Source organism: Lonchura striata, chromosome 1A, assembly GCF_050655825.1.
Source record: "Lonchura striata isolate lonStrDom1 chromosome 1A, ASM5065582v1, whole genome shotgun sequence".
Taxonomy (NCBI): domain Eukaryota; kingdom Metazoa; phylum Chordata; class Aves; order Passeriformes; family Estrildidae; genus Lonchura; species Lonchura striata.
The window spans coordinates 51,035,019-51,062,798 of record NC_140741.1 but is presented as its reverse complement, the minus strand read 5'-3'; the positions used below and the strand labels follow the sequence as shown (position 1 = coordinate 51,062,798).

Below are 27,780 nucleotides of genomic sequence, written 5' to 3'. Positions count from 1 at the left end.
TGATTCTGTAATTTCTTTATATTACTTAAAAAAATGAAGAAAAAGAAAATTAGTGTTGAAAAAAAATTGTATTTCTGTTTGTTTCTAAGTTCCAGGGCTCCTTGTTTTGCCAGCAGCTCATAATACTAGATGTATTTATATTTTTAGTATAAGATAGAAACTTTTCACATAGGAGAAAGTTTTTAATAGGCACCTTTCTTTATCCTTAAAGACTTAAATGAAAAATATATGGATAGAAGAAACCATAATCTCTCAGGTAATACAGGCTTTATAGTAACAAGCATCAAACTTCTCTGTATGTGAAATCAAACAGGAAAAAATCTTGCTTTCAGTTTGCAGATAAGAAATAAGAGAGATGGCATCAATCTTGGTCTGGTAATTGTTTACACAGAAATATTTTACCTCTGAAACCTAGCTATGAACAGAAATTTAATCAAAGAATAAATTGTTTTAAACTCCTAGATTAAGGTGGAAAGTTTAAAGTACACTGATGGAAGTTGAAATTTTTTACATCAGCCTTAGATGTCACTCTACAAAAGCATAAATGTGGAGGATCTGGGACATGGAATAATTGCCCGTTTTATTAATGAAGCACGTTTTAACACAGCAAAATAGAAGGGGATAAAAAAGTGCAGAAGGATCATGAGGTCTCAGGGAATCATAATGGAAAGCTTAATAAAAGATTCACCATGTCTTTGACTACCATGTGGAATCATCATCATCCAAACAGTAAAAAACCTGCTTTATCCAGGCTTTTCTGGAAAAACTCTTGCAATAGTCATGATGTATAAAGGAACACCATATATTTTTTTTTTTTAATTAAAAATTCACCATGGATAAATTACAAAATCAGGAAATGTTTCAGTTCTTCACTAAAAAACAAAAAAACAGTAACTAAAGGTATTTATAGGAAGCTGGCTAAGCTGTTAATTCCCCTGATTAAAGCTGTGAACACTTAATTCCTGAATAACAAGATATTACTGTCTCTCATGCAGTATTAAATATGCTCCATAAAGGAGAAATTCAGATTTGGAAAATGTTGAGAATGCTCAGACTTTTCGAGGACTCCACCATAATTTCCTAGGTTACATGTTAAAAGTATACTTCACAGGGAAAACCTTCAAAGACATTAATTTTCAGCAGCAGAGGAAATAAAAGCATTTCACTTCATAATACCCCAGCCAAACATATGTATCTTATTTCTGCACCAAATGGGGTAATTAAAATTCTATTAGCAACACTTTCCTCCAAAATGTATTTTTAAAACATTTCTAGTTCCAAGATACAGATTTCTATCAGGCTGAAGTGTTAGTCCATTGAAGAAGAAATATGTTTATTATATACATGAAAGTGTAATTTATATATCAATGGACTTAAGAACCAGAATCTCAATATATTAGTCTGATACTTTTAATCCAATCTAGATCATTGACTTACCACGTTCTTGACATGCAGTTGTTCAAAAAATCCCAAAAAACGTTTTAAACAAGGATATAAAAAGTGGAACAAGTACTAAACCCAACAAAGTAACAACAAAACTCGACAAAACTCTTCATGAAGATATACAGTTGTCTTTTTTTTAAACTTCACCAATAAAATATCCATTGTTAATACTCTTTCCATTTAAACAGATATTTGTGTTTCAAACTCATTCTTCTATACTGGCCTTCAAGCAACTACCTTCTGAAAATATGTTTTCAGATGCAGTCTGAAAGCAATGTAATTCAGCAATTATTGGGTTCCAATGATTGCTGAATTACAGCAACCATTGTTCATTTAGTTCTTAAAACTAAATAAAAACTGCCCCCTTAAAAGAACCAACTAGATTTAAGCTATTTCTTCTCCCTTGTAAAAAACATTCAAACAGAATTAGGCCTTCAAAAAACAGAATGTAGGGATAAAATGTGTTTATAATAAATGAAAGTATTAATTTTGCCTTTTCCCCATCTGTTTTGTTAATAATTGGAAATTTTTCATTTATATGTGGAACTGGGTATGTGAAGAAAACATTAAAATAACCAGTATACTAACCACATGGTGCGCTAGTAGCCTTTTATTGTGCAATGGGCAGAAAAATTAATAATAAAGTAAAAGAATGCCCTAATTTTTAGTTCCAATTAACTGAAATTGGAACTAAAACTAATTGGTATTGTTCTCTGCTCTTACTCTAACTCTACTCTCAAGAAATGCGGGCTTACTATAAAAAATACATTGAAACCACAGTGTAAATAGCTAAAAAAAAAAAATCAAATGGCTTATTTTTTATACATATTTTTTCTTTTTCAAACAGAAAAATAAAAATCTTTTACACCTGAGAAAAATAACTCTTTAACCTACCTTGACTGCATATCTTGATGTATTTTGGACTGGCTGATTTCAGCTGGAGTCGAAGTGACTTGCTGTTGTAGCTCCACCAAAGACTGGTAGTACTGTTGCTGATGATGTTGCTGCTGTTTGTACCGAGACAAACTGAAAAACAGCCCTAAAATGGCTTTCAAATTTCCATTCCTTATTTCTGTTAAAAAAACAATAAAGAGAAAAGGAAGTGAAAACACTTTGTTTTTAGACTTCAGTTTTGTAAAAGTCATATTAAAATATGCCTGTACGTACCTATAGCTATACATGTTTATGTTATATCTCTTAATTTCCCTATAATATCAGAGACATTTTAGGAGTCACTGATAGTATATTTTTTAAAAATTATTTTAAAAAATATACTATCTTACATGTCAGTGTAGCAATAAAAACCTATCTCTACAATGCCTTCATGATGAGTCATTTGCATGGTCATAAACAAGAGTATATCCAACCTTAAATAAAGCACATAATCTGAAATGAATACTCCTGTGCCAACAAAGTACAAATATTCTCATTAAGGAAAAGATCTTTCAGAAAAATCTGAAATCTTTCTTGTATTAAATATACATTCTGTCAAACCTCATGACTTTAAATTGCTCTTTCTGCTTTTGGAGCAAATTCTGTGCACATCGGTAATAAATCAATACTTCTGAAAAAATCAAAAAGACTGTATGGTAATGGTTCTTGTCAGTGAGAACATACCCATTCATATAGATGTTTGCAGGAAACATGAGAGAAGAAAATAAATGGAAGGTTAAAAAAGGTGACTGTAATGCTCATGATTACACCTTTGAACCTTCAAATGACATGATTCTACAGCTTTCTATTTTATACTGCTCTTACTGATAATTAAGACAAAAACTACAGCTTTGACAAGGCCAAGCAGCTACCTGAATACAATTCTGGTGAATCTTGATAGCATCCCTATGACTCCCAATTCTTTTTTAGCTTTTGACTAGCCTGAGATGAAGATTTTACAGGGATGTTGTTATTCTTTGCTGATAAAAGATCTCAGTGTCAAAAATGAAACCTCAGAAGATTTTAATGAAATTATCTGCAGCATGTAGCTATGTTCATAACCTCATTAATTTTCTTTGGCACTGACCACCTTGTGAAAGGTTTTTATTAGACCTTTAACTTGCAACCTGACATGTAGTGCCCCAACCTTTCTGCCTTCCCTGCAAATCAAAACACTGAGTTGTGTGTGCTGCAAAGCTTTCCAAGGCAGATTTTCAAGTTGAGTTTATACAAAATTACTATCATTTTCATGTCTCTTAAACAATATTAATTTTCTTTCAATAGGATTAATACATATACTAAGGCAGCAAAAACTGGAGCTTTTATGTTCACAACCTGTTCTTCAAAAGCAAACCTAATCCTAGACACTGGACTATACTTCTAAAAATGTAAATTTGTTCTAAGCAGCCATATTTAATTCATCTTCCCTGTGAAGATGCTGTAGGATCTTTGATTAGCAATGAGACCACGAGAGACATGTAGAACTCTCCCAGAACACGTAAACTTTTTAGGCAATATGACTTTTGCAGTCATGTTGGTTTCAAGGAAGATCATTGCCAAGAAATACAGAAAATTTATATTTAAAATTATCCTAAAAACACCCCCAAACCCCCATATAGCTATCCATTTTAAGTGGCTCTGATTTGAGAAGACTGTCAGTACATGACACCAGTTCATTTATTCTTATCATTTTGCATCCATTAATGCTCAGAAGAAGAATCCTTCGTCAAATCTCACTCAACATTTTTCAGTTTTAAAATTTTGCTCTTTTTGTGCTAATATATTTTTACTATTTTTAGGGAATGATATTATCAGTAACTTTTTCTTTCTTACTTTTAATAAAGTTAGAAGATTTCTCACAAGCAAAAAATCAAGAAACTTCTAATGTGTACTAAACATATACTTGGAGAATGAGAGGATTATTTTTCTTTGTAGCAACTGGATAATTATTTATCAACTAGGCTCTCAAGCAGAGAGTTGGCAGTCAAGATTTGAAAATTACTTTTTTTCTAGACCTCTTTGTTCAATTGTCAAAATGAGGTCATAATCTGGTTGTGAAATCTTCAAAACTTCTTAAGCTGATGGTTTATTTTTCCACAACCTCTCAGGTCAATAATAAATGACCCAGTAGTAACAAGACACATTTACCAAAGCTTATTACAAGGAACTCAATTTTTTCTCCCCCTAAAGAACTGTAATATTCAGGATTATACACAGTAAAAATGTTATATTTAAGGAAATTACACCTCTGCAGTATTTTGAAGAATATCACTATGAAGATAGTAGTGGATTTACTCCAGATTCATGACCAAATGTGTAACAGCAGAATTAATTTTAATCTTACTTCAGCACAAAATGTTAAAATTTGGTTTTGAAGAATAAAGAGCATTTTAAATCATAGTCTTTGCATTTAGTCCTATGTAGTAGTATTGCTTTTAGTAGTATATGAATTTAATATATTAAGTTAAATATATTAAAATTATTTCCCAAAGCAAAACAAAAGTAGAAATAAAGGCATTTCAGAATGCAGACAGATTCTTGTTTCATAAAGTATAGAAAATATACCATGCACTATGTCAAGGTACTAAAGAATGATGAGTATCCTCATAAAATAAATCCATGCTACTCACACATTTAATTAATACTTTATATGAAAGCATGAAAGTAAAAATAGGCTGCTCTAGAAATTCTGGTTCTGAATAGCTTTGAGGTGAATGAGTGCATGCAAACTTTCAGTATTCTCTTGCAACAAGATATCTACAAGTACACACAAAGGTTCTTTTAAACTGCTAGGGGAGCTTTTCACAGTTTGACAATCAAGGTGAATAGATAGTAAATATAATGTATGTGTTGCATGTTTAAAATCCTAGATAGGCTCAGATGGTAAAAGATAGTAATTCTGAATTAATTTAAAAATCAAATAGTGGTTAGCTTTCCAAATTTTTTCTCCATGAATCTTCTAGAATTCAACTGAAATTATCACCTCTGGGAAAAAAAAACCCTTCCAGCTTTTGGTTGTGCTACAAGCAAAATAAAAATAGAGGGTTGCATCTCTGGACCTGTTACCTTCAGGTGCCATAGAGATCAAAGGTGAGCAGCACCTTGCTGAACTGCTACAGGACAAAGACATATACATTTCATTAAATAACTTGCCTCTTACATGAACAAGGCAATATTACATAATAATTAAGACAACTGGTATTTTTAATGTTTTTTATTTATTAATTTAGTTGCAACTACATTAGGCAATCATTTAAGGTGACTAATACAGCAAAATAACTGAAGCAGCAAAACCATTCCCTCTTTAACTTAATAGGAGACATCAAAGGAATACTATAATTTTCAGACTCATCTGGACAGCATTACTACTAATAATAAATTTGCTGAAACAAATAGTCTTCCCTGGTTTATTTCACTGGGCAAGATTCTTATGTTCTTGTTTGCTGTTTTGAATCAAATATATGAACAAGTTTTAAAAAAAGTATGCTCGGGAAGTTCTGTGCCTATCCAATATTGTGGAGGTAACATGAAAAGATTAATACCATTGAAAAAATATTGTTTTAAAACATTGTCTCAAACTTCATAAACATTGCATTTTTTGGTTCAATTTCAAGGGAAAATTAAAAGAAATTCTCTCACTTGTTATCACTAATGTATATTTGCATGCTGTTCAAGACAGCTGGAGCTTGGTATTTAGGAGCAAGTGATTTGTGTTAAGAAATTCAGCTTTCAGGAGAAAATCTTGTTATTTTTTCTGATTATTTGTTTCTCTTACCTTCTGCAGAAAGACCTTGGACATTTACGCCTCTGGCTGCCAGAAAGCTAAGGCAGACATCAACATTCTCAATCTGCAACATGAATAGAAATAACAAACAGGATAAGACTATTTTACAAAACACAGAAGTCTTGGGAGAGGGGGAAAAAATCAACCAAAAAAAAAAAAACCCCAAAAAAACTACTCAGGAATGAATACTTTACATTCATTGCATACTACAGCTTTTTATCAAAGTTTAGCAAGAATGATTACTGCTAATTGGGCAATCAAGATAAAGCTTTCATTGTCCACTTTGGTGCTTAAAAACAATTCACAAATGCCCAATCCAGAACGGCATGCTTGCAACTCAGCAACCCACCTAGTTAACATAAAACTGGGATTTTGTATGCTACAGACAAGCAGCAGTGAAAGCACTCATAGAGAGCTGGACACTGAACATATGTCTGGAGATGTGAGCAGCTGAATTTACTAAAAAATGTAAGCAAAAACCTCCAACAGTGTAAGTAAAGGTACTTGCTTGGGACGACGTAGGATTCTGTGAAAATGATATCACTCTCATTAGTGGTGTTCCTCTAATTTTTTTCCTTCAAAAATACATAAATAAATTTAATTTATTTGTTGTTTATGCTCCTCAGAAGAGTTTTTGCTTAGTAAAGAATATGGTGCTGGCTTCTCTTGGTAATTAAGAAAAAACATACAGCTACCACAAAGAACTTTATATACAAAAATGTAGCATAAATGTAGATCAATAAAAGGATAAAACTTCTGCCTCTAAAATGAATAATCACAGAATTAGACTGCTTTCATGTGTCTAATAGATGATAGAGACAGGCTGTTCCAGAACATTCTCGAGTCACCATCCTCAACTGATTACCCCAGTCCTTCCAGGACCTATGAAGGAATAATCAGCTATAAACATAAAAATGACTATCTTTGTCTATAAATATGCAGCTATGAAAACAGAAATATTATGTATAGAGATGTGTTATGTTTCAAGTGGCTTCAACAGGTTTGATTTTAAAATACTTTTTTAGTTTTTTTTACTTTTTTTTACTTTTTTAGGTTGATGCATTTATTTCAAGGCAATTAGGACCAATAAAATAAAAAATATTGAACAATATATTTTAAAAATCTATTATGATTGGAGAACATTAAAAATAAAGCAAATAATATTCAACACTAAAAATATAAAGCTGCATTAGCTCCAGTCCATGCAGTTATTTTATTTGAACGTTTACACATTTTACAAAGTCTCATATCAATGGTTTTCAACCATCAAAACATTAGGGGTAAATTCACTCCTTGAATGAAAGCTACTTCATCCTTGGCAGTATCTTTTCACACCTAGGAAAGTCTTTGACTATCAAAGACATCTTTCTATATTGGAGTTCTGCCATTGTTCTCTGGAAATGGTAAAAAGAGTAGCTAAAAAGATATAAATATTTTTTTAAATACTGACCCTAGAAATATGAATTGCAAGTCTACAGAATGTCTTGATTCATAGGTATAAATGTATTAATTTATAAATACCTGACAGATGTGCACTTCAAGACAATAAAGGTCAATATACTACCAAATATATTTTTAGAAGTCTTTTCAAACCTCCATTTCAAGGGCATGCTAACATTTACAGTTAATGATAAACTATTTTTTTTTTTTTTACTGAGTCAATTACAGAAGAAAACCAAAACTCAAAGTCTGCAGTTAAACTAATGAAATTTACTAAATGACTGGGGTCTACCATACAGTTTTCATATATCAGTTTGGTGGGTGTCACCAATTTTCACATCTTAGAATATGGAATAAATATCCTAAAATCAATGGGATTACACCAGCTCTGGCCCGGCACAGTCACTGCAGCAATCCAGGCATTAACTGTCATTTTCTTAAATGTTTATGTAGTTACCCCAAGAAAAAAACCCAAATAACCTAGGTAATTTTGTTCCTACATAGAGAGGTGACACAACTAAATCAGTTGCAAGTTGGCTGGGGCTAAAATAGGAAGATCTGATTCTTCCTCACCTCCTCCTCCTCCCAGGTGTGAGGGCCCTGCTGCTGCTGGGCTTCAGCGCTTCTCTGAGCGCACCAGGAGCTGGCTCCGCGCAGAGAACTCACCCAGCAAAAAGGCAAAGGGATTTCAGTCATTCCAGTTTCCCTGCAGCCAGATAAGCGCAGGAGCCAGCAGAGGGGAGGGTGTGTCCCAGCCTAAGTAAAGTGTGGTTTGGGAGAGGAAAGGGGAGGTGGCAAGGAGGGACAAGGCAGATGGTGCCACTCCTGGTGGCAGTGGCAAGGCACTGGGCTGGCTCAGCCCTTACGTTCAACCAAACCCCTGCATCAGTTGAGAAAATAGTGCACATGAAGAGAATATTTCTACTCAACTTTTAAACAATGTCAACTACATAAGAAAAAACTTTGAATGGAAATTTTTGTGCTCTGAAAAATTGAAAAGAAATGAAGATTTGGTGGGCTATTAGCTATATAACGCATTGTGTCTTTGGACTTTCAAATCAACCATAAAGCAGTATCAATTGCTTCAAATTGATTCAAATTGGGAAATTCTACTCTGTAAGTACTGGAAGCTGAAGGGAGGAGGGCAAAAAAAAAAGAAAAAGAAAGAATGAAAAATCAGCACAATACATCAGTAGCATCCATCTTCAAATAACTGGAACAATATTTCCTAACACACATTCTAGTTTAATCAAGTAATTTTTGATAATGGGCATGTCCCCTCTGCAATAGTTCAGGAGACCACAGGTACCACAAAAACCTAGTTCAATAGAGAATATTTAAGCCCTAATGTGAAAACATCTCAGTATCTATCCGCAATACCAAATAATAGTAAATAATAAGCCTGCTACCTAAACCTTCACATACATTTGGTGAATAATATCCTATAGAAACAGCACCTGGTTAATTTATGTGTTTACTTTTACAGCATGTGTCTTTGAAGTCGTCTCAAACTCTCAGAAAAAAAGAATCACTCCCACTAACACCACTGACTCTGTATGCTGCAGAAGTACACAGCAAATTCTGTTTGGTTTCAGAGTTCACCAAGAGAAGTGCAACAGAAGCCCTGAGTCCAAAGTCACCCTTTTGGTAGGGGTGTATGAAGCAATAGCAGTGGCCAACTTTCAGACAATAGACTGGGGTTGCACTGTTAGCCTTATAATAAAGTCTTGTTTTGACTTGTGAATTGAGCAAGTTTGGTGTGGCAACTCACAAGCCCATAATACCCTGAAAATGTCAGAAAACAACTCTTGCAGTCAGCTCTCTGATAATAACTGCAGTTACTGTACAAGTCTCAGAAACTCTTAGGGGATTGAACGAGACATGCATTAATACATTTTTGGGTTATTTTCACTTTCTTTCCACTCCAGTCTAGAAAATGCTAGCATTAAAATTGTCCCATTTTGAAGCTCTGAGTGTGTCTCTAAATATTGCTTTAATTATTTACTTCTTGCCCTAGCAAACCACAGTTATTCTTTGAACTCCAACCCAAGCAGCCCCAAACACATTTTCTTCAAACTGACTCACAGATGAGAGTAATTTTGCAATTACAAAAGTTCCAAGAGTTTTCAAGCAGCTTCCATTCCTTAGTACTGTTTCAATCAAGAGTGGTATGAATTCCTGAAGTCCGTGTTTATACAAGAAGTTACTCACTGGGAAAAACTCCTCCTAGAGCTGACACTGTATGTGTAGAATTGTGCTGCTTATATATAGTAGCCAAAGATTTTGTGGTGTAACACAACATAGACACCAGACATATTTTATACCTTACATATGACCACAATTCTGTAGTGAATTTTGCTTGCAAAAGGAACTAGTTTATAGCAGAGATTATGTTTATCATTACAGTGAGTTGTATCATGAGAACTACAAGGTATTGTAGCAGAAGATATCGCTCATTACAGTACAGAATTCAGGATATACAAACTGACTCAAAGTCTTACATGCCATGACAGAGATGAGTCTCAAATTTGCAAATTTGTTTGTACAAGTACATGTTGCCAAGATCAAACTGTTGCTGTTGAGAAAGTTTTCCACTGCTGTCAATCCCTGATTTTTATTTTATTCCAAGGCTCTTCTTTTATATTGAAGATTCAAGAGTGGAATAAATGCAGCACATTGGATTACAGAACTTCAATACTAAAAACTTTAACAACAATAAATAGGTTACATACTTAAAAATATAATAAACCTTCATTACCATATAGCTATTTGCCACTTAGCTATTCAATTAACCATGCTTCAAGTCAATCAACACTACATGAAATTGCTTTTCAGAGGTAAAAAAACCCTAATTCGGAAACCTAATCACTTCCTTATCAAAACTCAAGGATTTTAAGCCAAATTCTGAAATGTAGCTCCAGCATTGTGGGTAAAGATACACTTGGCAAAGATGATGATAATTTAGGAATTAATTTGCGGGCATCATCAGGTAGGTAACAACATTTGATACTTTTTACGTTAAGCCTAATAGATTATGCTTACAATATATTAAGCTTTCTTCATAAATCTGATCCTTCTGATAGGATTCATACACATAGCATCATGAAAAAAGCACCTGGGATACCTAACACCATAAATATAAGTGATCTCCAATATAATTTTACACTGATAGAAGGGGATACAATTCATATGATGATGCAGAAATAAACAGAAATGTCACAGCTCTGATAATATTAATAGATTATGTAGCAGGCAAAGAAGATACATTGGAAATATGTTGACACATATGATATTGTAGTTGTGAGTAGCCTGCTTTTGAGTGAAAGCAATTTGAAATTTATCATCAGAAATAAATCACTAAATCAGAATGGGGGACTTGCACAGTAGTAGTACTTAATACCCAGCTGACTTACAGCAAGAGTTGATTTGTGGGATGTACTCACCAGTGACTCAACACATAGAATATGTCTATTTATTCCTATTATTTTTGCTGTTGCCAAAATTAGTTTTAATCTCCTTTGTCTGAAAGACACTTTCTTCGCTTGCAAAAATAAATTTAATTGTGGGATTCTCAAAAGACATGTAACTATGACTAACAGCATGACGCTTCTCTGTGTGTATAAGAAGATCAAAAAACATCTTGCTTTGACTAACTCTTTCTTATTAAGTTTATGACAATACAGCTTACAAGAACACATAGACACACAAGCTAGTCACTGTTCACCTACTTTGAGCTGGATTCTTCCTGAAGAATGGGACAGCTTTATAAAAACAACAAATTATTGTAACCACATAGAGTTTCTATACATATATGCTCTTACATACTCTTGATTATTTTGGCAGAAAAAATAAAACAATGATTTCTGTTATCACTTCATTCAGTGCTATCCTCCACAGTTCCACATGTGTGTTTTGATATTCTGATTCATGACCCAGTACCCAGATAAAATTTGGCAAAGTATTTTCCCTGTAGAAGTTTTGTAATGTTGCTGATGGTTGATTAAGGACATCCATGGGGACAGTATCCCACAGAAATCCAGAGAATCACATACACACTCACTTTCCAGAGAACAGAAACTCCACAAAACTCTTCAGTATTTGGTGTTTTATTTTTTTCTTTTTAATTGCAAATAATAAATAGTACTCCTTTGAGATTGGTATTATGGTTCAATATAGTATGTGTCACAATAACTGTAGTTCAAACACATTTTACCAGCATGTTTCTTCCTAAATATCCTTGGAGTATTAAGCTGAGTTGAGAGACATGCATTTGAATCTTCTTCTTGCATGGATATTCATCACTAATACAATTTGTGGATGATTTAAATGAATGCAGAATTAGAAAACATATTATTCTTATCACATATCACCTTCTTTTTCAAGTTTTGAAACAGCAGTAGAATCAAAATTAAATAAAATTCATGCTTCACAGATAGTAACCTGGACACTAAATATTTACAATTCACATATTGTATAAAATTATTAAAATTTAAAGAATGTAAAAGCAGCTACTATTTGTCTGATTTTAACAGAATTCAGTCATGTAAAGAGACACACGAGCTTTGGAGTTCTGTTTGCTTACTCAGTAGGTGAAGTGCCAGTGATTTGGTCTCAGTTGCAGGCTCTAGAAAGATCAGAGGTTCAGGCAAGCAATCAAGATGTCTTCATGAGTAAATAAAGTGATTTTTGATGCACATGTTTGAGTTGGTAAAAGAACTAAACTTTCCATATAGATATAGCTATACAGAATGCTCTGAGAGATGCAAAAGTACTTCAAGGTGGAAATGGCCTAAACTCTGATTTTCCCTTGTCTAATAGCACTAAGAGAATTGGTCATGTACACTCTCACAAATACATTGGTTAATCTGCATACACACACCTACCTAAACAGACTATTCTTTGGCCAAATGTATAAACTTTCACAACCTGCTGTGCCCATAAGTGTTCTCAGAGAATTAAAAGAACAAGTTTATTTCATTTTCTGTTCTTAAATGCTCATCCATTGTGACCTTATGACAACTCACTTGTCATATGGGAGGCACCCAGATTTTCAGTTTGCTTTGTAATTTTGTTCCTTATGGGTTTTCTTCCCAGCTGGTTTCACTAGTTTGTATTTATGTTATGCCAGTCTTTAAAACAAAGAGCTAAAAAGACAGAGAAACTGAAATAGAAAATGTTTGCTGTCCTATAGTGTCATGTTTTTATTCTCAGGCAGATGGATATTTAACTTTTTTTCACTATGTACAAATGGACATTTGTCAAATACTTCCTTCACAAAAAAAATAAACATCAAGCAAGTCAAGAACTTGCTCCATTTCAGTGATAATGGAATATACTGCTCCCTACTTATGAGTGTGCTTGCTTTATACATATCTATATACACTATGATTTTTAAAGGCTGAGTATTGGGTGCAGAAATACATTTTTGATAGCTGACTTACTCTGAAGAGGTCAAAAGCACTATGCAGATTAAAACTGGTATACCAAAATGGATTACCCAGTCCAATGTCCTTATTCATCTATCCATTCTGGAAATGCTGCACATTCAACACTGTTTGGGAGTCAAGGTGATTCTTAAACGATAACCTAAACAATATGCAGTAGTGAGAGTTCCCTGTTTTTCACTATAAAACAGATGTTCAGCACATCTGAAATTCTTCTCATCTCTTTAGAAAAATGTGCAACTGGTAATTTGATTAAAATATAAAAAAAACTCTAATGGCTTCATAATTGTACATGTCCTGTGGGATAAAATTTATCTAATCCATTAAAAGTAAGAAATTATGATTTATTTGTTGTAACATATGGTAAGATTTATTTCAATTATTTGTGAAAGCATCAATCAGTAACCTCAATCATTACAAGAAACACCTTCTATGCCACATAAATGGAATGTGCTCCATTCCATTTGACACCTTTGTAAATTCACCTGCTTTCTGTAAAAAGCTGTCATGAAATTTTACTTGCAGAACTGTTGTACACTACACTGTAATGTTGTATGTTATCTACAATAGCTGATTAACAGGTATTCTAAAAGGGAGGATCCTTTTGCAAATTGAAGAGTAGGATTTCATAGGGTTTCTATGTGAAATAGACTCATATGGACTAATTTTGTAATTATTTTAATTGAACTATCACAAGCAAGCTGGTTATATATATATATATATATACACACACACATATATATATATATATATATCTAGTGCCATTTAAACTAGTTTAAACACAAGTGCCAGAAAGAGATCTGCTTTCTTGTCTCTTTCATATTCATTGTTGTATGTTCTTGTTAACATATAAATGTGTTCATACTAAATTAATTACAGATTTTTAATTTTGAGCAAGGTTGTCTAAAAGTTGCATATTTCCATCAAGATTCCTTGTGAAGAAAGTGTACAAAGTATCACTATGCAGTTTTATTTTTTTTACTACTACTACATAATAAGGACACTTTGAAGAGCAGAGAATACACACAAAATCTTCCATATCTGAAAGTAAATACAATGGAAAGAAATGTGGCCCAGAGTAATGTGAAACTTATAATGACTCTTCTGAGGAAACTACTTAGTTTTAAATTTGCAGTTTCTGTGGAAGATGCTTGTATGGCAGACAGCATGTTACACAGTTCCCCTGGCCATAGCTGCTGAGACTGAGTAAAATTTGCCGTGATTCTCAGTTTCCCTTATAGAAATGGGTAAATTTGAAGAAAGGGAAAATCGGGAGATAAACACGCTCTCAAAAATCATGTTATTAATTTTCTGGTAATTTATTTCCCATAAGCTCCTACCATGGCAGACTATTAGAATAACTTCTTGTGACTACAATGGAACGTAATGTCAAGTTTCCATGAGTGGTGTAAATTGAAAAACCCACCCAGATAAAACAGGTGTTAACAGTCCTGCTGGGAGATGTTTCGTGCATTCTGATGACTTGCTGCTGCACGTGGCCTAGATTAAGGCACACTCCATATTTCTGTCAAAATTATGGCACATCTTAGGATGTAAAGCAGAATACACTGACATGAAGACACATTTGGCCTAACTCTTTTGTAGCAAACTCCTTATTTTCAATAGAATAATTTAAGGAGCACTTAATAAAAATATCTATCAGTGAACCATGTAGCTTCATTCCAGAAAACTGTTCCAAACTAAGCATTGACTTTGCAGTAAGAGACCATACATGCAAATTAAAAACTGATTTACTGAAGGCATCTGGGGAGAATTTTACCTTAGAAAATAATAACTACTGGTATGTAGAAGGCCTCCCAGGCAAAATTTTTTAGGAAATGATGCTGGAGTTATTTAATTATGAGTTATTTTATGAGGAAAAAATGAAAATCTTATTTAAAACTGAAATAGCTTCTACTTCCTTTTCCAACAGATATTAAAGAACATGCACATCAAATTCCTCCAACATGCAGTGCAAACATGAAATATGATCAGTAAACCGAGAAATGTGAAAACAAATTAGCTTCTCAAGTACTTGGGGAATTCAACATACATATGTACTGACCTGCTGATAAAAGAATGTATGAGGTCACTACTGAAGGTCAAAGCATAAGCTGGGGTGTGTATTGTTTTTAAGAAAATGGTACAGTGGGAATTGGCTCCCTTCTGGCATAAATTACTGCCAGCCCTGTCAGGAACATCAAAGCAACAATTAGTGCTGCAAATTTTTCACCTAGCTCCTCACTTGGTGCTCGGAAGCCTTAGGGTGAATGTGAGATAATTTCTGTAATAGCAAATACAGAATACAGTTTGTTTGTTTGTTTCTATCTGTACACATCAGCAAGTTAATGAATAATTTAGTTACTCTAAATAAAAACCAACCCTAATCCTAATTTTTAGATGGCCAAACAGATCATTATAAATATCTGCTGGACATTTGCATATAAAACTAAAAAATGCTGTATACACAAACACCAAAAACCCTCCACCACATAAAAGAATGGTGTGATAATGGTGTGATAATAGTGTGAGCTTGCTCCTCCACATTTTTACTCACTCTTCTTTCTTTCTCTCTGTCTTGTCTGATTTTGCTCTCCCCATTTTTATACAGTAGTCTCTGCAGCAGATAGTTCACAAAATTTTAAAGTGCAAAATACAGTAATGGTTATTTCTGAAATGCTTTTGTGCTACTATAATAGAAATTGTGAGACAAAATTTTTGGATTTTTGATTGAAAAATAGTGCTGGGCTCAAACTCAGAAAATCATGGATGTATTTCAATATGCTGCACAAATTTCTTAGAAAGCTTATGGCTGCACAGTAGAATGGATCAGGGCAAAATTCTCTTCCAGTGTCTGCAAATAACTTGCTACTTCAGGACTCTCATCTCTACAGGCCTGAGGCCACCACCACCATGAAAGAGCCTTATACATGCACTAAGAACACAAAATTTAAGATAAATACTACCCTGGGAGACCCCTTTTTAAGTCAATGATAAAAAGAACTTTGTTTAAACACAGTGTTTCTTAAAGGAATGCTCTACTCTAGTGAGCCTTTTTAAGATCTTTTTTTTTAATTATGCAACACTTCGGAGTCAGCAAGGTACCAGTGTCTAAATATTTATGGAACTTGGCAATTTCTGAAAACTGGACAGCAATGTGAAAAAGCAAACTTCTTTAAAACAGAGGAGCTTCTCTCCATTAGGTGAAAAGAGAGTCTACAACAGAGTCTTCATTTATTAGATTTAATTAAACCTTTGAAAGAATTCCAGTTCTCTCCTTCACCACTACTTAATGCATAGCAACTTCATTCAGCTCACTCAAAAAAGCAGCTTTTAAAAATAAGGGCAGTACAAGCAGTAATGGAATTAATCCTTTAAAAATACATAAACAAGTAAACTACGAGGCATTTCATTTGATCTCTTGAACTTTGCAACTGGAATCCATCCAGATGCACTGTGTGTTTTCTGAACCCTCCCTCTTGACTGCAACAGAAGTCATAATGCTGCAGCTTGTGCAGAAGAGACACTAAAAGTTCATCTATCCATCTGGACTTTTGATTTTATAAACATTCCAAGTTTTTTTTTTTTTAATTGGATATAATTTTCATGTTACCCTGGGAATAGTTACAGAATTTATAGAACATACAGTATTCGTAGACCATTAAGCTCATCAAATGAAAAGAGATAAAAAATACTTGTTATTAGCACCCTCTTAAAGTACAGACCAGAATTTTCTGTAGGACTAAGGTTATATGACTGGTCCACCAGCTGGAAATTAAATTCCTTGGAAAGATATGCATTAAAGAACCTAAGTTATTAGTTTTCTTCTATGTTTAGTTTCCATATTACTTACTCAAATTGATCTAAGCCCTAAAGAAAAAGACAAGAAAATCTGATGGTGAATTGACATCACAGGTTATTAAAATCATTAGGATTAAACCAGACATCCTTAAAAAAGACTCACATTCAGGCTTTCAGTTTTGCTAGTGTACCTGAGCATCGCGTTTCAAACCATGTTTAGTGTACATAGGAATATGAAGCCATGCTGTACATGTTTTCATGCCATGCTTCTAAACAGCTTTCATGCTTGCTTATCTCTGCCCTTTTCTCATAACTATGGGAAGAACTTTCCACATTTTCGCAAGATCTCAAGTCCAGATTCTTGGTAAGGGACAATAAAAGTACTTGGAACCAAAGAAGACAGTGGGATATATAACCTTGTAAGCTCAACAGGGTCAGATTGTGCTTCTTGACTTCTTAGCCAAATGCTATAACAGAAATATCAGAAGTGCTCAAGACGATAAAATGAAGCCTTAACAAGCACTTAGGGCTTGTTGCCACATCACTTCCAATTGTAGCCAAAGAAGTGTAAAGTGTAGGAGGAAACAACTTTTTAAAAAGCCATCCAAGTGTTTAAAAGTTCCTTAATACTGCCAGTATTGCTTGAAAAAAAAAAAAAAAAGCATTTTAGAAGGGCTTTAGAGGGGGTACGTATCTTCAAATACATTAATTCATATGATGCAACAATCCAAATCTTTCAAAACTGTTTATGCCAAGAAATCTAAATAGAAGCTTTATATATACAAGGACTGTGAAAACACCCTTGCACATATGTTTACCCTGGAGTGTTCCTGCTGATCTGCCCATGAACTAAAAAACAGTTCCTACAAAAAGAAAAACAACAAACACCTAATTTTAAAGTTGTTATTGGGAGAAATTACTGAGAAAATCTGTGTGACAGGCAATACAGCTCACAAGAGTGTGCTGCTGATTAGTCAGTTACATGTACAATTAGAATACAGAAGACTATAATTTAGTTACTCTAAATAAAAACTAGGGCTACTATTTATGAAAAAAAAAATTAACATGAACTATTACATGCAAATAGGTCTCAGTTCTTAAGTATGGAAACCAAGAGACAAGAAAAATTATTGTGGTGCTTTTTTCCACTAGAGGAAAAAGCCATTTGTACATTCCCACTGTAATTCCAAAGAAACACTGAAAAATCAACAGGTATGAATAATCCAAACAAGCTTCGAATTAGCTGCCAATACAAGCCTAAAAAAAAATATAATCTAATTGTTGTAGAATTAAAGACTGCCAAAAGCTACAAGCTAAAACACAAAGCTACTTCTCTTTCAGGAAGACTGTTCAGATTCACCTTTCAGAACTTCACAGGTTTGGTGTTGGTCTGGATGCCACCTGAAAGAGTTGCTTGGAACTGCATAGGTAAACAAATGCTTTAAGTTGATATAGACAATCAAAAAGGCAAAAAATATTTGTGATCAGTTTGTGAGATTGAATATAACCTTGTCTAACTAGAAAAAAAAAAATCTTGAACAGACACTGAAAATGAGCCCTGTCCAGACTAATACATATCCAGACACTGGGCCAACTTAAAATAAGTAAACCTCTGATTTATGTCATGTGGTCATCTGTTGATCATATGGTCAGCAGGCTACTCAGACTAGGAGTATCTTAAATAATTCCTGCACATCAAATAGCTGCCAAATAGATTACTATATTTATACTATTTATTTCTGCTGAAACAAAAATGGTTGTACTGTATTCTAACTATTTATATATTAAGTTTCAGGCCATAGTGGATTTAAACAGACAAATTACATTAAAGAAAAATAAGGAGATTATGTTAATATTTTATTTAACTTGATCAAAAGCCTTTACATGAAAAAGGATTAGTTAAGGCTGTTGAAGGAAGCAGACTTTGTGATAACTTGCTTATTCTAGTTAATTTAAGCAAATTTACTCATCTGTACCTTAATATCATCGCCTATAATAGGGTCAGCAGCTATAATAAGGTTTATCTTTTGAGTTAATATCAGTATTTAAGTCCAGTTCAAAGTTTATCTAAATTTTTACTAATTCAGAATTTCAGGTGCCTCATGCTATCTGGTGCCACTTCAGAGTGGTCAGATCCATGGGCTAGTGACAGCAACAGAAGGTTGCCAGAGCAATTATTTCAATGAGTGTAAAAGCCATGACTATTCTCTATCTGGTCCCACGGCTGTGGACATGATTGTGAAGGTCACGGAACATTTCCTGACAAATACAGCATGTTTCATTTTGACATTTCACAGAATATATAGTGATTATGACAGCAGTGCATAAATATATACTGAAAGAGCAGGCAAGGAAGTACATTCTAACTCCCTAACAATGAAACTTTAGATACTGGGGTAAGAGGAGGAGAATGAAGGGGAAAAAATGCCAGAGTCAATGGTTCTTTTTAAGTCACTCCTCACACTGTCATTCTTAGAGAGGGAATATTGACCTGATGGCCACTGCTGTGTGGTTAGTCACATGTGCCAGCAATAGCACATTGGGGAGAGGCTATAAGTGGAAGGGATTTGCAGCAGAGTTCAAAGAGGAATTTGTTCTTCAAAAGTTATGGGCCAATAAAAGCACAAGGTTAGGTGAGTTAGTGTGCATAAAAGTCAAGCAATTCCAAAATGGTATGTAGAAGACACTGTAAAATCAAGCAGATTTGGCATTCTTTCCATGAAACCGGCTCACATTAAGCTGCAGAAGATGTAGGCAGCTTCTGTTCCGGCAAAGATCAAGGGCAAAGTGAGAAAATACATCTGGACAGATCATAGTCATTTCAATAGGCACCTACGTTCATTTTTTCTCTTCCTTTTCTAATATTTTAATTGTATTATATTCTGGAAGTAATGCAATACTGCTGAAAAAACTCAAATTTTTGATATTTTACTTTCTAACAAGAGAGCAGGGAGGTGTCAAGACTCTCTAATGTACATTATCATTTTAAATGTAGTAAGGCAGGATAGTTTTTGCTGCCATATTAGTCTGTAATTAACAACTAGATTGCTAGGACATTCTGTGTTACTTTATTAGCCTCATGTCTTGCAGACTCTGCTGTAAGACCAAAAAGATGATTGAGTCACCAGTACTGTCAACCTAGGCATAATGTACCACACAATACATCCAAAAACTTGATCACTTGTTGGCTAGTGTTTATTTTAATTTTAAACATATATAAATGGTTAAAATTACAAGAAGGGTGTCTTCTTTCTTCCCTTCTGCAGCTAAACTCACAATACAAACCCTGTTCCACCCTAACATTGCTAATTCCTTTAATTACAATGGAAGCCACAACTTGTTGCTTTCTGGCACCCTCTGCTGCTTTATACAGTACACCACAGACAGCATTTTATGGACAGTTGCACAGTTCCTGTGTCTCCATTAAAACATCTTCCCAATAGTTGCATTTCCTAGCCTAACCACGTAAAAGCTGATGATGCTTATATTTGGTGTGTGCCCTCATTTATTGCACATGTTAATGCTTTATTCTCAAAATCTGTAGTAGTAGTAGTTCTTTTCTAAACTTAATTTGGACTCACCCTAAGGAACAGAGATATTAGTTCTGGCATATCTGTAGGAGAGTGGCCATCTCATGCTCTCACAGATGTCCAGATAATACAGAAATTCCAAGAATTTAAAAGCTCCCACAAACATTGATTCACAAATGAGAGGCAGAAGGGCTTAAATACCTTTGGAAGTGAATAAATCGTTGAGAGTTCAATAAGAACTGTACAAGGTACTTTACAGAGATGCACAGCCATGTGTGTGAGGCACACACTAAAACACACGGTCACATTGTTTCTCAAGAGACTTGTATATTACTGAAGCTTCAGAATTCTCTATTATCAGGAGAGGCAGTGGCAGATTATTTTAGGAAGAAGGGTGAGTGAAAGGCCTGGATACTTCACATCAATGTTAAGAAATGTGCTTTTGTGAAAAGTCTACCTCTCTGAGGGAAATCAAAGCTCCACAGACACAGAACAAAAACCTTCTCTAAATAACATACAGCACTCAAAATTATGAAAGCTTAAGCAGAAGTGGGAGTGGTTAGAAAATATTTAAATAGAAGTCAACTGTAACTATAAGAGAATTGGCATTTTGCCACTGTTCCAAAATAATCAGACATTTGAAAAAATCTAGAAAGCTGACAAAATCTCAACATTACCAGAAAACCTTGTTTGGTTATACTGTAAAATAAAACCACTTCAGATACATTGTTTATTTTCTTGTTCAGCCTAAATATGCAATTTTGCTGTTCAGCTAAATATCACGCACTGTCTTCTCTATTTTTAAATCCAGTAAACATTCTAGACATTCCTGGTATTTATAACATACTCTCCCTATAGAAGATGATAAAAATACACCATCATGAAGCAGACATATTTACTGTAAGCTGCTGATGCTATCTGGGAAAAATCTGTTACTGTCTTATAACCACAGGTGCTTTCTGGCACGTATGTCATAGTCAATTTGTGTGTAGGTATCTAAACCACATGTTTATGTTAAGACTTTTCAGTGTATTTTTATTAATGGAGGTTTCAAGGTCATTTATTCCTCACCTCTTTGTCTAAGCATATGTATTGCTAATATGTATTTGTTCTATTCCAAAACTCCAGGGAATGTTCACATGACATTTTTGTGGTGGAAAAAGAAAAAAAAAAAAACAAAACACCAAAAAACCCAACTAAATCTTGAAGAGCATGGAAAGCTAATTACAGATGGGTGAAATGGAGAGACTTTAAACTGCATCTCTTCAAACAATAAATACTTCAGAATGTACCTCACTCATTAGTTTTCAAGCATACTGCAGCATTTAATCTCTGCATGTCCCCTCAATACAGTTTAAGTCAAGTTTCTGATTGATTTACATTCCTGACAAACACAGCTGAGGCATGGGGAGAAGAGATAGATGGGTGAGATGGTCATATCTCAGGGGCTTGACTGGCATGTTTGAGATTGAGGGGAAGTGGATTTCAAGGAATTGCAGGGGGGAGAGGGAGAAGAAAGGCAGTGTTTGAGGGAAAACAGGTGACTTTAAGGAACAAAAAGGTCTTTCAGTGTTTCTGTAGTCTTGGTCTACAGACGTAAAGTGTACAAAACCCTAATTCCAGTCCTATATAGTCCTATATATAGTCCTAACTAAACTATAACATAATGTCTCAGTAGATTTCCTGGAGACTGTGTAAGTATTCACCACAATATGTGTACTTTTCATTACATGATTATTTCATTAACATCTAGATGAGTTATTCTCATATGATTCTACACAGTAATAACACAAGGGATTATTGTAAGTATAAACAAAAAGGCTAATAACAGCGTACATGAATAATGTACTTCTAGCCTAGTAAAGTAACACTCGGGATGTGTTTCTGTGGTATTTTCTTTTATGGCTTCAGACAGTCAAATGTAAGTGACTCAGGGGAATATGAATCTCAGTGCCTGATACCAGTGAGTAACTCTGAGCTATTCTGTGAATAGAGATTATTATAAATCTTTTGGTCCTTTTAATGTTCTGAAATGAAATGTTCTAAATGTGAAGAGAACTGCTTGTTTCAGTGTAGAATAAAGAGGTCTCACAAGAACCCAAACTAGAATCAAACCATATCAAAAAAAGAGATTATTTTGTTGCCTTTTCCTCCCCTGCCTTTCTAAGACAGTAAAATTCTTTAGGCAGGATGAAGTGTTCCATTCTTTGTTCTCAACTAATCTCACACTTCCACCAGTTCTTCCATCCTTTCCTCAGCTTCCTTGTTCTTTCAGAGTAAAAATATGTTTGGTCTACCAGAAAAAGGCAGCTGCTACTCTGTCTGTCCATCTGTCATCCCATCTATATTTTCTCTTTAATTTCCTCAGTTCCTGGAAATTTTAGGGTTTGTTTACAAAAGCACTTGGAATTCTTCCTCTTCCAGTTCTATGCTCAACTATCGTACTCAAATTGGCTGTGTTAATAACATTAGTAATCTCTTATCAGCAAAACTTGAAACAAGAATTCAAACATCTACATCCTTGAGATTCAACCATCATTAACACCTTTAACCTTGCCCTTACAGTAAACATTCTCTTTCCTTTCTTTAGTCTGTCCATTCATATAGTCACAATTATTCCCAAAATGTATTCTTATATAGACCCTAATTATTTTTTTCTTTTGAGGTTACAAATATCTCTAGTCTTGATACACTCATTTTTATTTTTACTTAGCCATTATGTCAAGTTAATTTCATCTGCAAACAAAAAAATAAACTTTAAGGTCTACACTAATAAAGATGCTACTTCCTGTAACTATCCTTCAATTTGCATTATCTATTTCCATATTTTCACTGTCAATATATCTCCATGCATTGCTTTTTGCCAGAGAAATTTTCAGTTTCTATGGCACAGAGGATTACATAAAAAGGGGATGAGCCCCCCACAAGGCATACACAAGTTTATAAAATTGCTTTGTTGATGTCTAAAACAAAGAAGGAAACTCTAATCCTGAAGTTCAGCTTCTAAAATTTTGACCTGCACTCATCATTCATTATGTAAGAGTTTGAAATATAGGAGACTTCAGTGATAGTTGGCTTCAGCATTCACTGAATGCCAAACAAGTTACAAATGTGCTGAAGCCATCTTGTACATTATACACTGAAAAGTGGATTGCAGGTATCTGGATGTGTCAAACACGTTCAAGAAAGTCTTCCCTCAAACAGCTGAGGACAATCACTGGGGAAGGATGTGGGAAAGGGATTAGTTCTTAAAAAGATGATCACACCCTGAATCTGCCTAGGAAATGAGAGGACTTGTCCAAGAAAGCAACTTCAGAAGGCTAGTTAGGACATGTTCCTGGCTATGACAGAATTGGGCCCTTGGGTTTTGGGAATCCCAGAAAGGTTAAAAGTTTAATGTAAATCACTACCTAGTGCAGAAACTCACAAAGCACAGCTAGTTAAGCACAAATATATACTTGAAAGTGTCATCAGAAAATGGGAAATCTGAGTATGTATCAGGTTGAGGAGTGTCATTTCCCTCACAGAAAAACATCTGCTTATATCCCTTCATAATGGAGCTATATCAGCCTTGTCTGCTCTTCCACCTAGAGATGCCAGTGTTGCAGGACAGGAGAGAAGAGATGATGAGAAGTGTTTGTCACCAGTGTGGCTCTAATGTGTATTTAACCCACAGTTCCCCCCATAAAATTATTGCATGAGACTTAAATCTCCCAAACCACAAGAGCTGGATACAGAAACGTGTAATTAACAGGTAAGTAAATCCTTGTGAGGCATGACACCAAAGAACATGTAAGCTGTGCATTTTCAGGCTTCCTGCTCCTCAAAGAGCTACACACAACCATACCACACACATTTTCACACAGAATTCATGAACCTTAGTAGAACCCTCAATTCTTACTTTATACACAATTATCCTGTTTTTCACAAACAATTTTTAGACACAGAGTATCATGCTGATGTTCTCATCCTTGGATATTGACATTGCTGGACATGGATGGGTGCTACTCCACAGTGTCTGCCCAGCACATCCGTGTCAGAGGAAGTCTGAAGGACACATGGCACATTTAGCAGTTGCAGTTACCACCCATTTATCCTGTCCACAAGCTGGCTCCCTGTTAAGAAGAGACCTGCATGCACCCCATCCTCTTGCAACCTTGTCCTATAAGCATATAAGCAGAGATGGAGCCACCATGGGCTTCTGCGGGACTACAGGAACACTGCAGAGCACATCTAGCACAATAAATTACAAAGCAATGTCTATCAGTATATACAGGGTAACTTGGTCTGTCTTTAGCCTTGACACACTTCTTTTTCTCTCACAGAAAAAGCTCCCTGGTTAAGCAGAGACTGATTCACCTACTCCACCTTCCTCTTTAACATACACAACTTTTCTTCAGTCTCATAAAATAGAGCAACATTTTTGGCATTCTTCTGCCTTTTTTACAAAACATTTTAATTTTATTAGTATCTTTTTAAATACATTATTAATGAAATAAAGAACTATGTTGTAGAAATGATCTTATTGGTTCTAAACATAGTCACACCAATTCCTACTTTTATCAGATTCACTGCTGCTCACCCAAAATTTGTGCTAGCTCTGATAGCTAAAGCTTTTTACTAAAGATTCTTATCAATTTGGCAATGTTCTACAGCTCCAACACCTTTTCTCCACTCCATGATTTCCAGGATGAACAAGACATGTATTTTTAGTGAACTCAACTTTCTCTGTGGGACTGCAGTACATTTGTATTCTAAATCATAAAATTACTTTTGGTGCATACCTTTGGTTGTATAAACTGGTAGAAAAGTGTGCCAAAGACCAGACTGACAGAATAAAAATTAGTCTTCATGAAGTATATACAACAACACTAGGAAACTCTTTAGTAAGACAGGTCTCTCCAGCACTATCATAACTATGAAAAAACTCCTGCTAGCAACAAAAATTAAGGATGCTTTTGTAGCTAGATGGGTATTGGCAGAGACATTTCTTGTGGAAATGAGTAAGAGCAAATTCTAAAAAACACCTATTCAGGCATTGATCTCTGAAGGAAAAATCAACTTTAAGTGCAATAAACTAAAAATTTTTGTCAGCTTTGAATTTATTTTATGATTTATGCTGCTGACAGCACTGTGAACTACATGAGGAAAGAATAGAAATACAAGTTTTTAAAAAGTCACTAGGGACAAAACTGAAAATTTTCTTGCATTTTTTCTAACTACCCCATGATGGATTGAATTGGTATGTTTTGTGTGCTTACTGTATGTTTGATGTGATGTATTAAAAGCTAAAACACTGGAGATTTTCCATTATATTTATCTTCTGTTCAGGAAGGAAAAAAAAAACAAACTGAATGCTTTCTCTTTGAACAATCAGGTAAAAGCTTTATAACGTATTTTCTACCCAGAAGGCTATCTTGCATTTTCTAATGATGGCAGAACTTAAAACAGAAATTAAAGAAACAAATGGGTTATAAAGAAGCAGAAAGGAATTAGCTTTAAATTTTATCAAAAGGTAAACCCTTGAAATCCCATTATTTTCTAAATAAAGATGATATGAAATGTCCTTAATTTATAGACTTATGAAATAATTAATAAAAGGAAAAGATAAAAATTCATGTGGCATTATTTTCCATTGAAGGGATTCAAAGAGATGATGAAAATATAGAAGCTCTATATTGTTCCTTGGAAGCATAGCTGTAAGAAAAATATAGGCAAGACTCTACATGACACTCCAGATAGACAACATATGCTGTAATACACAGAGGTTTAAATCCTTATTATATTTATGAAAACAATTAATAGGAAATACTAAAATATTTTCACCACAGTAGACTGACGCAGCAAACAAGCAAACCTCCCTGATTTTTTTATTAGTTTCATTTATTTAAAGCTTCTGAGATTTGAATATGAAATAATTTATCCCCCAGTACATCTCAGATATTCAGGTTCTGTGTGCAACATCAAATGGGTGAACATAATGAATCCTGTTAAAGCTAATGATGCAGAAACTGGGTACTGCTGGGCCTCACAGGTTTTTAGTTTTTATGAATTGGACCTATGGAGCCAATTCAACTTGTCTGCAAGTATTTATACATCAGAGCCAAAATGAGCATAGGGTGCAAAACATTGCAATAGAACTAAGTAAAGATAAACTAAACCCCAAGTATTTTATACATTTAAAATAAACATTAAAATATGTTTACAATTTAAATTCAGTAACAGCTGAATTGAAATGCCTCAATTGAAAGATGATTCCATTGGCAAGAGGAAAACCAAATTATGAATGGAAAAGAATTTGGGAATATTGGTAGTGATGAATTATGAACTGGTATCAATATCATCAACAAAGAGTATCAAGAATTTCCAACAGCAGACAATCCATGTCAGTGCTCCCTAGCTTTTTAAAAGCTAATAATAAAATATCTTAGACCTCCTGAAAATGGGTATCAAAGGCCTCCTGGAAAGGGTATCAAATGGCAGATGAATAGAGAAAACATTTCCCCTTAATTGTAAGTTATGAGAGGAAGGATTATGAAAACATATGTTCAAGAAGAGGGTAGTGGGATTCTTGAGGTTTATTAACTAAAAATTTTTAAATTAAAGCAGTGAATAAATGTCTAACAAATGTTATTTGAGTATTTTGACTGTTGCTGGTTTGATGGCTGATGTTCTAATAGGATATATTGCTACATAATGGTGTATGACAAACATACAACATGCAAACTAGCTTTGACTACTGTTATATTTTTGTCCCCTGCATATCACAAACACCTCAAGAGTCCACTGCTATAAGAAGAAGAGAACTTCCTTTCAATTAACTGAGCAGGCTACAAAATTGAGCACTGCCAAGGAAAATTACCTGAAAATATGGTAAAAATTGTGCCTTTGGCTAAGTTACACCAGGGCAGAGCCCAAAGGAAACAAATGGAGAGTAGGCTCAAAACTTGGGTCTCTGAGAGAAAAACTGACAAGTTTGAATGACTTTAACTTCAGTACATTTTAAATTTCCTAACTTAGTTCTAAGAAATCAGCAGTATAGAACTGGTATGTGAAAAGGCAGGAGAATAATTTGATCAGTCTGTAGAGATAAAACAATTCAGTAAAGAGACTGTGTGAAAGGATGGATAAACAAATATACTACTATGAAGTTAAAGTGGCTAAATGTGACACTTTAGTCACTGTGCAAACACTGATGTATGGCTATGCACTGCAGCTTTCAAAGCACCTGGTTTGACACTCAGAGCACCTGGGACATACTCTTTGGCCAGGCTGAGCTGTGACATTGGCTTGTGGGAGGAGAAAGATGGACACAAGGAGACCCACAAGTACCACTTCAGCATGGGCATGCACTGACCATGTTTCCTCCATAGGTGCATGGAGCTAGAGATGAAATAAAAATAAA

General features: G+C 34.4%; 1 protein-coding gene across 14 annotated transcripts in view; it reads right to left on the bottom strand.

Moving 5' to 3' along the window:
• The window catches only part of NAV3 (neuron navigator 3), a 518,378-nt gene that overhangs the window by 157,978 nt on the left and 332,620 nt on the right, over positions 1-27,780 (bottom strand). For all 14 annotated transcript variants that reach the window (XM_085568751.1, XM_077783527.2, XM_085568750.1 and 11 more), the window contains 2 exons: positions 6,152-6,224; positions 2,338-2,515 (listed from right to left, as the gene is read on the bottom strand). In XM_085568751.1, the coding sequence (XP_085424877.1) occupies positions 2,338-2,515; positions 6,152-6,224 (251 nt within the window). The remainder of the gene's footprint in view (positions 1-2,337; positions 2,516-6,151; positions 6,225-27,780) is intronic.